At 38.2% G+C, this 16,425-nt stretch overlaps 1 protein-coding gene across 1 annotated transcript in view; it reads left to right on the top strand.

Annotated features, from left to right (window-relative positions):
• The first annotated feature begins 7,696 nt into the window (after positions 1-7,696).
• Positions 7,697-16,425, top strand: part of LOC140155048 (serine/threonine-protein kinase SIK1-like) — a 43,125-nt gene continuing 34,396 nt past the window's right edge. Inside the window, 6 exon segments of the mRNA XM_072177731.1 lie at positions 7,697-8,049; positions 8,481-8,827; positions 8,830-8,906; positions 13,125-13,182; positions 13,185-13,240; positions 16,221-16,284. Of these exon segments, the coding sequence (XP_072033832.1) occupies positions 8,722-8,827; positions 8,830-8,906; positions 13,125-13,182; positions 13,185-13,240; positions 16,221-16,284 (361 nt within the window). The 5' untranslated portion in view covers positions 7,697-8,049; positions 8,481-8,721.

Here is a 16,425-nt window from a genome sequence, read left to right as displayed (position 1 = left end):
AGAAAATACAAAAATGTGCACAAGGGCACGTTCGCCTTTTGAGGATGGGGCATGTTCGCCCTATATCTTCCCCAGGCGGACGTACCCCAAACTGGATACCCACCTGCCCCACCCGCGCATTATGCACAACATTTATAAGTATACCATTAAACAAGGTAAAACTACTGAAAAGCATGTTTTTTAAGTTATGTGGTATCAGTATTACTCATACCACCGTTTATGTCCTAATCCATAATCTCCCCGAAGTTGTAAACATGATACGTTTAAGCTCACTTGGGACCCTATACATTTTACCCTGACCCGACCCCTGCAACAAATTTAGTGACTCCCCAGAAGAGAATTAATGCCCTGTATACTCTTGCTAAATGTTTGCATATTATGTTATTGTTATGCAATGTTTAAACCTTTTTTTGTGATTAGGGTGAACTTACCCCACCATATGGGCGAACCTGCCCCAATATGGGGTAAGTTCGCCACTTTGCAAAACTTTTTTGTTTGCTCTATCCTGTTGCTTGTAAGGCCTGTAGTTCGTTCTGGGATTGTGGCCGTATATAGCTAAGACATAGGGCTTTCACATGGGCTAATCAGGTCATCCCTAACCTTAAAATTGACATCGCTAGGCTGGTCAGAAAAATATAGGGCGAACACTCCCCGCTCTCCCCTACGTACGCATGATCATTCTAAAATTCGAGGAAAAACGGGTATGAAAACCTATCCGCGAAAATTTAATGTCCGCGAAATGAAAAAAGGGGTGTTTTGGAGCTTAGTGTCCGTGAAAAAAAAGGGCATGATGCAGTCATGTCTACAGTAGAATTCATCTCGACCTTTGCAGGACTTAACCCCATTAAAAGCTATTAAACCAAGATAACACTCATTGAAACAGCTCAACTGATTAAATCGGATCTTCTCTGGTTGTGCACAAGTGACTGTTTTCATGTGCGATATCGCAATAAAGCTGGTATTCATAGCTTCAGTTGGGTAACCGATTATAAAGGAAACGAAAGGAAACAATGTTATGTGTGGCTTTGTTCACGAAATCAGACAATGTCGTGCTTTTTGTAAACCAGCATTCTTGAAAATGAGCAACATAATGATTTTTGACTTAACACGGTTTAGAAATAATTTCTTCATATTTTTGGTGTTATCTGTCGTTTACATGTCCTTCCTAAAACACAAAAGTACGACCCTCTCCAAACACCTAAATTAGCTAAAAATTTAGGACATGTTACAAAACTTTATTTTCTAGAACCTATTTAGAATAATTTAAATGTAGCTTTTACCGGTTTTTTGTGGCATCCTTCAGAAGTGAGCGGTCCGATACCAATATTTTCGGTCAAATCTCCATTCAAATAACACGGGGAGTTGGCTAGCTATGCCTTGCCCTCACTCATATTTTACAAAAGTACGACCATTTCTGAACATCTAACCTAGCTGTAATTTTAGGTCATGTTAGAGAAATATATTTGCTAGAAGTTTGGGAGAATAAATAAAATATTGGCTGGTTATTTTTCACACAGTGATGTTAACTAGGCAAGTGTCCATTCTCCCAACATACATCATTTGTAGGGTCACGCGTCAATGGTGAGAGCACTGTGTATTGTGTATAGGAAAACGGACAGTAACTGCAGTATGGTATATACAGAACCCACAACCGTACCGGTAAAAGGGGTCTTTTGGAGCGGCGAAAAAAAAAGTAAAATGGGGACTTTTGGAGCTGCGAACAGTCAAAATCAAGGGTCTCTCTTGGATTTTTGGTTGAAAATCGCCTGAAAAAACTAGAAATATGAGGAATGGGTTAGGAGTAAAAACAATTCAACACTTTTTTAAAAATTAGTAACTACTATAACCATGATAACATTAACAATAGGTCTATTAACATCACAATTTCATAATACATTAATCTTTTATATGACTCTTGCAATTTGCCGACAATCAAATAGCTTTTACTATACATTTGCCGACAATCACATGGTTTTAACGACAACAGTCAATTTTTCCCGATTTGTGTATTGGGGGTGTCCGTGTCACGTCAGGGGTCCGTGTCACACCCCCATACCACCCTCTAGCGACGGCCCTGTGCGTTTGTTGGGGGGGGGGGTGGCATGTCAGAAATTATAGGCCAATCATTAAAATTTTGTCAGTTTAGAAGAAGTCCCAATAGCCATTAATTCAGTGCTGGTAATAGGCCTATTAGATATCGTGCTCAACATTATGCATTGTGCTTGTGAGAGTTGCCAAAAGTGTGTGCGCGCGTGCAGTGCAGCCGGGGAGGGGGGAGGGGGGGGGTGTAGGGGAATTGGCATTTGATAATTATTATTTCACCCTTTCTTTCTCCATTGACGCCCTTGGCTGCAGCTGTAATGATGCACTGCAGTGATTTTCGTTTCCTCATGTACAGGGTGTCCCGAAAAAGCGGGTCGCGTGATATTTAAAGTGCCGTGTTTTCAACGATCATCCCTGAAAACACATGTGGAAGCCACATCTTCCACTATCATTTGGAAAAATTTGAAGATGATGATCTCGGATGCCTAAATAGTTGCATGATCAACATGATCAAGCAAGTTTCTCAGTACCGTATAGTATTAACCGATTCACATGAACATTAACATTTCGGTATGATATGGTGCTTGAGTTAGGGCACCTATATATGGGGCGTAACCAGAATTTATGTGGGAAGGAAGACTTTTAAAAAGTGGATTTTTCCACACAAAAAAAGTGGACCGTCCCAAAAATTTGGACTTTTTTTAAAAACCAGCTTGACTAGATCCTACGCTCGCAAACTTCACAAGTTGGACCTGTTTTGGACCGAGGAAAAGCATAAAAAAACCGTGGTCACTTGCAAAATGGACCTTTTTGGTCTTTGGCAATTGGGGGAGGCCCCAGCCCCTTATACGCTGGGCGCATGAAGAATTTGGTTCCAAAAGACGCTAACTCCGAGTCCAAAGGCTGCTTTGTGTAAACTTCATTTGAAGATCATCCTAAGCCAGCAGTAACCTTGCCAATCTGATAACATTAGACCACTAGTCTAAGAATAGTTATAACAATTATTTGGTTTATATCTTTAAAATACCTCCCACTTGCGAAAAAGAAAATAATAAATATAGAAAATAAATGAAGAATTGAACTTTTGTTCACAACACATAAAGTTGCTCACCTGAAATTTTCGGTTGTTATTACTACAACCTTCTTCAGCAGAATGATCCAGTTCGTTGATCGATTTGACGACTCTTGACTTGTGACGTCAGAACTGGATCGTAGACTCTTGCTAAGTTGTAGCGCCCCCGTCCTTATTCAGAGAGGGTTGGTTGGCCCGGATGTGGATGGCCTCTTTGACTCCTCTTTCGAAGTACCGAGGTTCTCTGTCGAGGATCTGCACTTTCTCTAGGTCCACGTGATGTCCTGGGGACTCTATGTGTATATAAATATAGAAGTTTTTTTGTTCCAAAAGGAACTATATGGCAGCCATTTTAAAACTTTGCATTGGAGAAAGTTTATGGGACAAAATGATGTTGAAAATAGTTAGAAAATAAGCTCGAGTTACAAACATACTTAAAAATGTTAAAATATAGGCCCTAGTAATTTTTTGACTCGATCTTGCTCGAATGTCAGTGGATTGTTTCAGATAAAATTTTTGTTGTAAATCCTCGTAGCCATACTTGTGTTCCTCAATATAATTTGCATAGACGGCAGTATTGCCAAGGCCTATTTTTCAGGTGGTTCCGTTTTGCCCCGGGGGTCCGTTATGCCCCACCTTCCCCTACATGTGACACGAAGCAGCTATTGGATTAAGCGCCTTTTAGTGGAAACAACAAACTCTTCATAATTATGTATAAGGATGCCAAAAAATGCAAGTTCTTCCTACATTGACCAATATAACTCAAGAACTAACAGACCTTTCAACATTTAGCCTATAAATGCCATGTTTGAAATTCTCTGAAAATACACGCAGGCCTTATTTAGGCCTAAATATTCAAGTGGGAGCGATTGCCGAATAGGGTGCAACTCTACTAAAATATTGCTTTTCATTACTGAGGCACAAATCCCGGGCACAAAAAATATGCTCTTCAGTGATTTTTGAGAAAATCAGACAGCAATATGAAGCTGGGACACCCTGTAGGCCCCCTATGTGAACTCGATCGATTATCACTACATAAGTCCGTACTACTCGTTCACATTTTCACCAGGGGCTGCATATGTTAAGCGAGTAAATGCATATTTATAGTGATTTTATCGCACGTGGCCTGAGTTCATTTGCGTCACAAGATGTAATATTGTCATGGCAACCATACTGCTGCATAACGCCGTGCTCCTCCCACCTCGGGCGTTAAGTGACGTCATTTTGTGACGTCTGCGTAAAGTCTCCCGCGATGACAGAAGACGAACCTTGTTTTATACGTAAAATTAGTTTGCAAATGCCATATCAAGGGCAGCGTTACTGAATTTAGTCCGTAGTTCCTGGAAATCAATTAATACCAGCTTCGTTGATCATTGATCATGTTGATAAAATTCGTTGTACATGTACAATCACGTATGTAGGTATGGCTAAAAGACAACAACACAATCTAAATCTTTTGAAAAATATTATTGCTCCAAAAACAAAATGCGCGATTTTTTAGCCTCTGTAATTATATATTTAATGTGTATTTGTGATATCATCTTCTGCTCATGTGAGCTCACATAATTATAATGTAAAAGTTGAAAGCCCAGATTGAAAGCATGACGTGCGAACGATTAAAACGCGGACAGAGTGGGTGATTTTGAAAATCAAAACGCGGATCCGTACGGATCATCAATTTCATAAAGGGATTTTTTTCAGGGCCATCTTCGCTCTGAAGGGTAAGAGTTAGGGGCTTTTAATTGTAGCTTTATTGTAAAATTTAAAGCCCGAGATTATGAGTCTATGACCGTTGTAAAAGAAGTGGTAACCACTCCCCACTGGAAGTAAGCCTATACCGTAGTTATCCTTGGACGGTATCCCGGGGACGGTAGGCCTATACCATGGTATAGTGATGCAACTATCATGTTTGTGAGCGTTGTGTGTTTGTTTGTCACTCCGTGCGGGGGTCCTGATGGGACCAGGCTCGCACAAACAGAAGGCGAGGTGAGAAACAGGATGAGATTTGAAAATAGAGAACAAGGCGAGGCGGAAAAGAAGTCCACTATTATAGTATAGGGCCTATACAAACGATCGGTACCGAATACGGGTGCAACTTGCTAGACTTGAGTGCAGTCCTCTAACGGAGTTCAGGGTTTAGGGTTGGGGTAGTCTTGTAATGAGACTAGTAGACTGTGTTGCACCCTATTCTTTAATCGCTCCCAATAATAAGTGAACAATTTTACTGCCAGCCTTTGGTCAAGAGATAGGAAGTTCAACAACTGCCACTGAGGTGATTGGTTCAATTCCGTATAATGCTGTCAGTTCTAGGCTCTACTCTCACTAGGCCTACCGTGCAAGTTTAATTGGATTCCCGGGATTGGATTCATACGTTTTTATACACGGAGGGGTTGCAACCCCTAATTTTCAATTATAAACGTCATATACCGTTATATAGCTATATGTGTCCCTCTATCCAAAATAAGTACAAACATTCCCCACATAGGCCTAATATCGATATGACGTCATAATGTGAGGGCGCGGGCACCGATGCAAATTTAGGAAATTCTGGCTATAGGACCTATTATACATGATGTTATAGGGCTATGCCTAGCCTATGTATACAAAATGATAGGCAAAATTGCATGATTTTCGGCTTCCCCACCATTGGCTATGGTCCATCCTAAATGAGGGAAAACAAAGGAAATCGCTATGCCATCATCAATACTGTGTATACGTCTTTCGATCGATAATGCGGTCGACCGCTTGAACATCACAATACGTAGATTCATATTAAAATGGACGTACAGTTTAAGTTAGTGACGTATACATTACATACAGGCTTGCACCTACTCCCCATTCCAGAAAAATACAGCACTAATTTTTGGGGATTAAAAAAATATTATCAAGTTCTGCCAAATGAAACATAGCTCAATCCTAATCATTCATTTATTAATTCCTAACTGGAGATAAAAGAAAAAGTTCACTAATTTCTTGTTTAAAGAGCCAAAACATCATTTTCGGCATGTTTTCTGACAATCGAGTCACAAAAATCACAGACTTGGAACAAATCTACGCATTCAAAATCTTGGGTATGCCGAAATTTTGCTATAATTTTCACTTTTTTGTGTTACTTTAATTAAATGGTTTGTAATATCAGAATGAAACATGTCTTTTCCAAAAATTAGAATGCATAAACTGAAATTAGTCTTAGTACAAGTCTTTCGGCTTGATTGTCACAGCATACGAAAAACACCCTAATAAAACTAATGTTTTTAGCCCTTATTTCCAAAATTTGGCCAAATATTAAAATTTGACTTTTGTTGCTATAGTTAGGACTAACTAAAGGATTAGGATTTTAGCCATGTTTCATTTGGCAAAACAGGATAATGTTTTTTAATCCCATTATCATGATTATAATAGTGCTGTATTTTTCTGGAATAGGGAGTAGTATCACGCAATACCTCAATTATTTACGCAATCAAAATCATCATTGTATTATCATACATTCGTATATGCATAATGTTTAGGCTATAGCTTCTGCAGCGTATTCAGGCTTGAATGTTGCATACTGATACTTAGCTAATCGCACACATTATGTTGCTAACTTATAATTATCCAGGGTGTTCCCAATAGAAAGATGATACATGTACATTATATATAGCAATAACATTATAAACTGCTGCTATATATTGGTAAATTCAGCAGGGTGTATCCACAAATGATTGCAAAGTCCCCCCAAAAAAAAAAAAAATCGCCAATGATGCAATGAAGGCCCTGACTTTGCGAGCGTTGCGGGTGAAAACAAAACAAAACAGGTTTTTAAAATGCTTTTTCGGTCAAAAACAAAACAACAACAACTTGATTTGGCCAAAAATTGGGTTTTTTTAAATGCTATCTTGGTCAAAATTTTGGAAAAAGTTCACCTTTGGGAAAAATGTCCACTTTTTCAAAATCTCTACGACCCTGAAGTTGAACTAACACTAACATATTGCAAGCACGAATTCTTTTCTGCCTAAGAATCTTCAGGGGTACCTTGGCTTGGCCTATGCCCGGACCTATTCTGTAGGGCCTATTTAAACTACTCTTTTCAGCGCCACCACTTCTAGATCAGTCATAAAATGAGTATTGAGGTCAATAAATGATTTAATTCATTAGAGAATGAATTTGGAGAAACCCTTCTGATAATTACAAACACTCGCTGAGCAGCAAGACCTCCATCCCCTCTAAGCTTTTAATCCGATAAGCTGATTATCTATTTGTTTTCATGAATTGGAAGACATTCTTTGATGTATCTGAGCTCAATCATCTGAAATTACTGGAGCGCATGAGCCACCCAGGCTGGTGGCTCAGGTTTTCTCCAAATTCGTTTCCTAAATGTATAGAGCCTAAAACTTTATTGCACTGTATTTTACTAATAAGGTTTATTTATAGGCCCTATGCCTACTTTTTATTTAAACAGACTATTTAAATTTGAACCCTCGACTATTTATTTTGAGCTATTTTGACAGTGGTCCTGGAATTTATGTGCTGGGATATTAGCCTGGGATCCTTGTAAAATTGCTTTAGATAAAATTGGCTGGCAACCCACTCTAATGCCAAAAGCCGGTATTTTGTACAGTGATGATGCCGACGTGTATCACCAATACGGTGTATACCAAATGTACGTAGCAAATACGGCCCCTGACATCAAAGCCCCTTGTAATTGTGTTACACACTGTGCCAAACGATGTAGTACAAGGGACGACACTCTGGTTGGCCCAGGGACATCCGGGGCGGGGGAATTTTCGTCTCTCAGGGAATTCATCACCTACTTTCTGTACCTTTTTACTTGCTCCTGTCATCACAAAATACACAGATTCAACACGACTTTGGTGGCTGGTTTGCGTGTCTTTTACTGCAGATGGAATTTCAACGTGTTGTGGACATATTGAAGCTCAAAAGACGACGAGAACGTAAATGCATGTGTGTATTGTTTACTTCGTGTCACTGATTTCATATACTACATATTTTTAATACTTATAAGTTGAATAATGGCGATGAGAATCTTTCGAAATTGCTGTCTATATGGACTAAAGAACGGGAAAATACCAGTACTTAGTGACCACTTCAGCTAACAATGTGATATTTGTCATTTTGACCTGGCAGTTAACCTATTTTTAAAAGGCTGAGCAGTGCAGTTGTACTACTATTTTGCCAGTGTGGGAGTTCAGCATACTGCAAAAACAGCTGTGAGTCTGCAGAGTCAGTCAGGTGTCATACCTGTATTGCAATTTCACAGGACAGACGGAAGTGATATTTATGTAATATTTATGAAGTATAACAGCATTGTGATTTCTTAATTGATTAATGGTGCATTTGTCATCATTTTCATTCATATTTTTAGTGCAAATCGGTGGAATCATCCAGCCAGTTACATGACGTCACCGGTACCGTGTGTAAATTCAGCTCCCACTCCCATTCCCATAACCCTGTGCACTGCACCAGTTGTGTGCACGGTGGTCCCTTCCCCCATCACCTATAGCATCCTGTAGCAGTGGACATCATCCCATCTCCGACAGATTTCCTCCTTTGATCCTGAATTGCCGTTGTTTCAACGGCATCTGGACAACATTGACATCGCCGCAATGGTAGTAATGGCAACAGACGTGTCCGCATCTGACCAGCCTGTCTGTGGCACCAAACCGGCGCCCTCAAGCAGGTCCATTGGTTCAAGTCGGATTCGAGTAGGATTCTCGACATCGACCGAACTGTTGGCAAAGGCAACTTTGCTGTGGTGAAATTGGCCAAACACCGAATCACAAAATCTCAGGTGAGAGCATGGAGTTAAAGTGGTTTTAAATTGGATCAAGGTGGCGAGTTTTGAGGCTAGGATTGAGGACAATTGTTTTCTATGCCTTTTGAAAAGCTGCTGTCAAATGCATGCATGGCAAAAATATATCCCTCTCCTCCCGCTTCTTAAACATGTAGATCTGCTGAAATAGCTTGTAAACACCCTCTCTTTGGTTTAGCCCTAGGTACTAAAGTACTATAGGGCCTTTTAAACACTATATCCGAGAACTGCGACAACCCACTAAACCGCTCCACCCGGAAAAAAAATAGCAGTCACTGGGTTTAGCAGTTTTCTGGATATTTTGGTTTGCCTCCTAAATGCTTGCCCATGCTAGGGTATGCAAAGCCTGGAGTACCACATATCATTGAGAAGTGCATGTGTCTTGTTTTGGAGGGTAAACACAACCCCATTTGCCCCTACATTGTAAGGGGTACCAATTCCCTGTCTAGGGATGTGCTGTGCATTGGTGCAATAATCAGGTTTTTGAAGTGATTACCCCTCAGGGTAAGGGTGTGCCAATATTTCTCCCATGGTCTTAGCAGTCAAATACTACAATGCACACTCATTATAGTCATATTAGTGTTTTTTCTTATGGGCTGGGGGAGGCCTGGGCTTTGGCAATCAATACTGCACACACATTTTGGTGCTCAGCTGGTTTGCTCGAGCTGGAACTCCCCCATCGTCCTGTCAGCATCCCCTGTATAAATGGATCAATTCAGTATGAAATGGGTCACATTCATAAACTAGATAATTGAGACCCTTTATCTCCATATAACTCCATAATAAAAAAAATAGACAAACATTTATGTTAAATAAAAAACTACTTATTACTACATAGAAAGATTTTAACAATTATGGAGGGAATGATCATAAGACCAGCATTGACCACCCCTTTCTATATTTGACAGAACACAAGAGACTATCACACAAGACACTTCCTGTCCTGAGAATCAATCTTGCACTGTCCCTTAGTGCCTTGGGCACTTGAGTCAGTCACTTTTGGGGGGAGCCTAAACAATGAAATGAAAATGACAATTGAAAATTGTATACATTATAAAAACATTAAAAATATAGTCAAAATAATCAAAATTTTAAGTTTGAAGGGATACCGTCCTGGAAGTGCAGACTTTTGGGTTCTTTTTAAAATACAAAGTGAATTGCTTTGTGCGGGATTAAAGTCAAATCCAAGCAAGCCAAAACTTTTTTGATAAAGAGCCCACGTTATACCTCAGCAGATGCTAGTGCAGTACATGGTGCACTGCCATTTAGTATTCATGTAGCTGAGTTACAGCAAACTTGAGCAAAGTATTCTAGTCTAGAATAAAATGGTTTATACTGAACTAGGTGATTTTGAAAGGACATTTGACATTTGAACAGGTGCATTACAAAGCAGGTGCTTAGATAGTTGTGCGACTTAAAAATTCTGTTCACCAAGTATAATTTTTGGGCATGAAAATATGATCCTAGGCTCCGAAGATTTTTAATATTGGGGGCCATATTTGTTGGTCTGCTTCAAGGTGGCAAGCGCTAAAGGGGGTGGGTCCGGGAGGGGGTATCCCCCCTCTCGTGCAAAGCGCAGAAGCTCTTGAAATGCCTAACATTTTACCTGAATTGTACCTTACATTTTGAATTATACCTAAAATTATGAATTTTACCTTAAAATTATGAATTTTACCTATGAATATTATTGGGGGTGTACTTGGTCCCTCTCACCAAAATTATTGAGGGCTCCCCCCCCCCTCCCCGGGTTCCGGAGCCACTGATGATGTTGTCTTCTTCCTCAACATAATTGCTTCATTACTGAGGGGGTGTGTCTGATGCAAATAGCCCCTAAGATCCTTTTGTATGGTACATATATACCAAAGGATATATAGCTATGGGACAGGTCTCCTCTACAATGTATGTACATGTAGGCCTATGTAGTGATACCAGAATAAGAACCAATATTCTACACATGTCATGCATTCTCAACAAAATTCTGGCCTTCCATACACACACACAAAAATGACTTGTTGGCTTTTTTTTCACTAAATATGATATGAAAGGAAATTTATGCCTCAACCCTTGTAGCACTACCAATCAATTGCTAATCAGTGATCACTAATGTACAAAATGTATGCAGTTAAAGGCCCATTTGGTGAAAGTGAAAAAAAAACCCATAAAACTTGGGTACAAGTTACTAAAAAGTGAAGGATAAGTCATTAAAATTATCATCAAGGGTATTTTTAAATAGAAATTTGGCAAAAGGACAAGGAAAACAGCAGTATTGACAAAGTTGAAGCTCCATTCAAATACAATGTACAGAGCTAATTTCTCTTTTTACATGGAAGTTTATTGTAGAGAATTACATTTTCATGTAAAATGTCCTATTTTGTAATACACACTTTACAATAGACCCTATAATTTAGGGTTTAAATGCTTTTACACAGCATTCAACTCAACCACTTGCTGGCTATACTAATGTAGATAACCAAGGGCACAAAAAAAAAAGAATTTTGATGATTTTTTGAATGAGCAAATCACTGAATGGGCTTTTAAATACCGTACAGTATTAATTTATTAAATTAATAAATTTGTACATGTAGCTCAAAATTAGATGTGTCAGTATCCAGCGCTCGAAATAAGGCGCGTCCTTGCGTCAAATACCCGTGAAAGTAGGCGCGGTACGGGTCCGCGTGACCCGTAAAAATTGAACCAAAAAAAGAGAAAAAAATCCTAGTTTTGTTGTTCCACTGAAAAATCCGATTCACATAATACGTACAGCTCCCTGAGTAGACTTTCATTTTAGTTTCCCATCAAGTTTTCAACCCGGATCGCCGTAGCTAATTCTCATTCTTGAAATTTCAAAGGCAAGGGTCCGGGGTCGGACCCTTGGATTTTTGTTCTTATTTCGAGGCCTGTCAGTATCCGTATGCAAAACAGGACCTCAACTCATTTAATAGTTCCTCCTGTAAAGGTTATAGAACCTTTGTCCAAAATACAACCTACATGTATATCCCCACCCATGTTTTTTATTTTTCCACCCCACACTCAATACATTGTACTACATTTGTAGCATGCCATATGTACAGAATCTAGATTCTTCCAGAATCTGGATGTGCCCTAAGTAACCCCAGAACGATTGGAAATATTATGGACCAGCAACTATTGCCAGCTTTAGTCTGATAAATCATATGGTAACAAGCAAACAAATCAGAAGGAACTAATTTATCTTGCCCAACATGAACGTCCAGGTAATGCTGGTGACCTTTAAATTAAGGTTAAGATAGTGGCCATGTTTCCTAGGTGCATTTAGCATGACCTTTATGGTACCATGCACCATAGTGTGTTATTACGTGAGTCACAAGTCTTGCAGATATTTATAACTAGCCAGCCTATGGAAACTTGTTTCATTGACCCTGATTAGCATCTAGATCCCCTTCCTCCAAATCCTCTAGCCCCAGCCTCTAGCCAGGCATCAGTCTATGCATGCATGTGGCCAGCATTCCCGGCCATGCAGCATTGATGGATTATTTGTTTGTTTACAGTTTATTTATGTTTATTTATTAATTTGTGAAAATATATGTATTTGTGTTTGTTCTTTAAATTTGTTTTTATTTTAAAGACAGTTAAAATCAAAATCCATAATACATACATAAAAAATATAGTCTCAATCTGTTGTGCCGTAGTCCAGAAAGGTATGAAATTAGCCCGGAAATTAGTTGTAGTTAAAATGGTCTGAAGTTTTTGGTATTGGGGAGGGGGTTAAGGGGGTACCGTACTACACCCCTGGCCAATTTTGTGCCTATTTTTGCATTTTTCTCAAAAATTATAGCGCATTGGTGACAAGTAAGATATGTGTATTATAGGGGCAAGGACTGCAGCTACTGCACTGAAAATTCAGCAACTCAAGGCAAGTAGTTATTGATTTATTGATCAAATATAGGTTTTCCCTCATTTTTGAGTGTAACACCACAACTGTTATCTGTGCTGAATTAAAATTTCCAGTGCAGTAGTTGTAGTCCTTGCCCCTATAATATACATATCTTACTTGTCACCAATGCGCTTATAATTTCTGAGAAAAATGCAAAAATGGGCACAAAATTGGCCAGGGGTGTAGTACCCCTTTAATAATATGTCCTGATATAGCACCCATCCTACATAATTGTAGAAATGCACAAAATGCATGTTTTCTCATTTCTTGAATTCTGATTTCAGGTAGCAATTAAAATCATCGACAAATCAAGATTAGACGAGAGTAATCTGAAGAAAGTTTACCGGAAGTACAAATCATGAAGATGCTCAACCACCCCAGCATAGTCAAACTGTATCAAGTGAGTTGCAGTTTTATATTATAACCCTATAACTGAATGAAGTTGTGATTACATGTCCTCACATTTATAAAGAAATTAACATGTAGCACTGCAATTTAGTTAAACAGTTAAAAAATGTCGTCAAACATTTTCTCTGCTTAAGGTGGTATTGGAGGCATTATGAAAGTGCTCTTTAAGCATGTTTTAAACAGATTAATTGAGTAGTGCAAAGCACACTTATCAATATGGCTTTTGTTTGAAGCAAATCGGACATACGGTTTTCAAAATAGATCAATTTATAATTTCTTTGTATCTTATTGTTTTTAAATATTAAGTATTATTGTAGTAAGGTAGATCAGAGCACACCACTGATAAACAATTTCTCTATGAATAGCACCCAGCAATCAAGTGTCAAAAATTGCAAAATAGCATAGAATTTGGCCAAATTTAGAAAATTTTCAATAAAATTGTCAATTTCATAAAAAATTCCCTCAAATACCACCTGGCACTAAAAATTCTCTAGCTACAACCCTGATCACAAATATAGACTACTAGACTTGCATGATGTTATCCACCCATCAAGCATCAGTACATTGTAGTTACGGCTCACAACTAAAGCGCCCTTCATACTTTCCTGCCGCTTGCCGCTGCGGCATGGCTTATCAGCCAATGAGAAGCCTTGATTGTGTTCGTTTGTCTGCAATGCGCGTGCGGCATGGTAGTATGAAACCAGCATAACGGGTAATTATGTACTCGGGTACCTGATTTAATTTTCGGGTGGGAATCCAGGTACCTAAAAATACGAAAAATAAAAACATTGAAAAAAAGGAAGAAGTTATAGGCCCTAAATTTCTTGTTATTCAAGGTAGGAAACTGGAGAAATACTTTTTTTTTCAAAGTTGGATAAAAATGACATTTTATTTACTTTTGCTTCTATTGAACAGGCAGGGACACATTAAATTAGTATTTATGCATTGTTCAATAGAAGCAAAAGTAATTAAAATGTACATTGTACAACTATATTCAACTTTTAAAAGTACAATGTAGTCAGTATTTCTCTTGTTTCCAACCTTGAATAACAATTAATTTAGGTTCTGTAACTTTTTGTAAAAATTAAAAAAAAAAATAAGAAGATTTTGTTTGCATTTGTCGGGTACTTTGACCCGTGAATTTTGACCCGGTATGCCAAGAAGGGGGGAACATGGGTACCGGGGAGTTGGTGAGAGCCTTACATTGTAGTCAGTGTCACACTAGTAACCAGCTCGCGTTGATGCTCACATTACACGCCCTCAGTTTGGGCATTGCGATCAGAGGGACTGAGCCATTGCTAACATGATACCTGTCTAGCTGCCCTCTAATTTGCATATTTGCATAATTAATTGCATTTATGCAAATCAGCTCATTAGTTATGCACATTTTATTGTTTTGTATATTTATTAAAAATCACAATTAGAGGGCGGCTAGAGAATATAATACATTAGAACATAATTAAAACATGTATATATTCAAAATAAAAGTATCCTGAACATTTGATTTGATGTATTCCCCACATTTGCGCCTCAAATTATGTATGGTGAATGTTGTGTATTTGAATTCAGACCTAGAATGGTGACAGCAAAAGTGTTCATAATATTGGCATACAATAGGCATACGCATCAAGAGCAACTATAGCATCAACAAAATATCTTTATCACCCACTGTATTAATCTTCTTGCTGCGTAGTGCTTTAATTCCTGATTTAATCTGAAGTAAATGCGCATTACATTACCAACAAAGAGAGGAAGAGAACGAGAATGACAAAAAAAAAGACTATCAGAGAAGTTGACTGGAGGCACGTTTCTTGACAAACGTCCCTGGCTGACGACTTCAACAAATACTTGCACTGAGTAGCAGCGGTATTATCCATTGACTAGTATAGGACATTGACCCTATTTGAGATCAGAATTTGTGTCATCCGCCAAGTTATGACGTCAAATATTATTAAGTAACTCAATGGCGTGTTTGCTTGCTAAACTGCCAGTGGGTCATGACCCCCCGCGAGAATGGTTTTGTAAGAAGATTTATGTCAATTCTTTACCCTGGAGGGCAAACTCATCAAGCATGAGACAAGCAAGGCTGACCTTGCCCAGTATTAAATGAATACCAATATATGACTCAAATGACTTTGTACATACAATCCCAGTAATTATCAAAGCAGTAATTGCTTTGTCCTCTTTTAATTTTGTTTACCATGCCTCTTCATGGTTTCATATTAATAAGATTGCAAAGTGATTTTGTTTTTTGTAGATTGTTAATTTTAAATGAGTCGAATGTTGTTTATAAGGAAAATATTGGGACGAGTTTGTCAATGCTGGGCATACGGTTAAGTGTTTGTTTTGTGCAATGGAATGTTTATGTTGAAGTGTGCAGGATGTTGTACTTTATAAAATCCATACATGTGTAAAACATTGTTGAAAACAGGCTTTTAAAGTGCTCTGTACATTGTATGTGATATTTACGCCAAATCTCACGTTCATATAATCATGCTCGTTTATAAATACATTTTTATTTTTGTAAAATTCTTGCTTTTTATATTTTAATTTAATTTTAAGAAAGAATCCAGCAAAATCAGCAAAAAAGATAATTTGTGACAAATTCTGTATCGGTCCAAGCATGTATAAAATTTTCCCTCACATATTTATACATTAAGCCTAACTGTTTAATATACGGTTGGAAGACTTAAAAATGCACAATACCTCATATTATATTTCAAACTTCCCTAATAAAGATCAGAGACAAACTTTTGATTTAAGCAATCCAATTGATATATTAATTGCAACATTGTAAAAAAATAAATCATGAACTGTAAAACAAAATTAAAGTATGGCCTATATTTTGTAATTATGTACAAGAACAGGTAAAGCAAAATGTCATTATAGTTGAAAAAAAATGAAGGTAGATGAGAATCTATTCCAGTAGATATTCTTCTTAATCCATGTATTCTGTGTTTACACCATCACAGGTAATGGAAACGAAGAACATGTTGTACTTGGTGACAGAATACGCAAGCAATGGAGAAATGTTTGGTATGTATCATATCTACTTTAATAACCTGTATGTAACCTGAATGCAATTTGTTTGGAATTATTCAGCAGCTCTTGTCCGTACATTATACCCATGCACATAAGTTCAGCTATGCACACGTGTCATGCGTGAGCTGCAGTGTT

Source organism: Amphiura filiformis, chromosome 6 (assembly GCF_039555335.1).
Source record: "Amphiura filiformis chromosome 6, Afil_fr2py, whole genome shotgun sequence".
Classification (NCBI taxonomy): domain Eukaryota; kingdom Metazoa; phylum Echinodermata; class Ophiuroidea; order Amphilepidida; family Amphiuridae; genus Amphiura; species Amphiura filiformis.
Note: the sequence above shows the minus strand (reverse complement) of the source record. Positions and strands in the feature narration are given on the sequence as shown.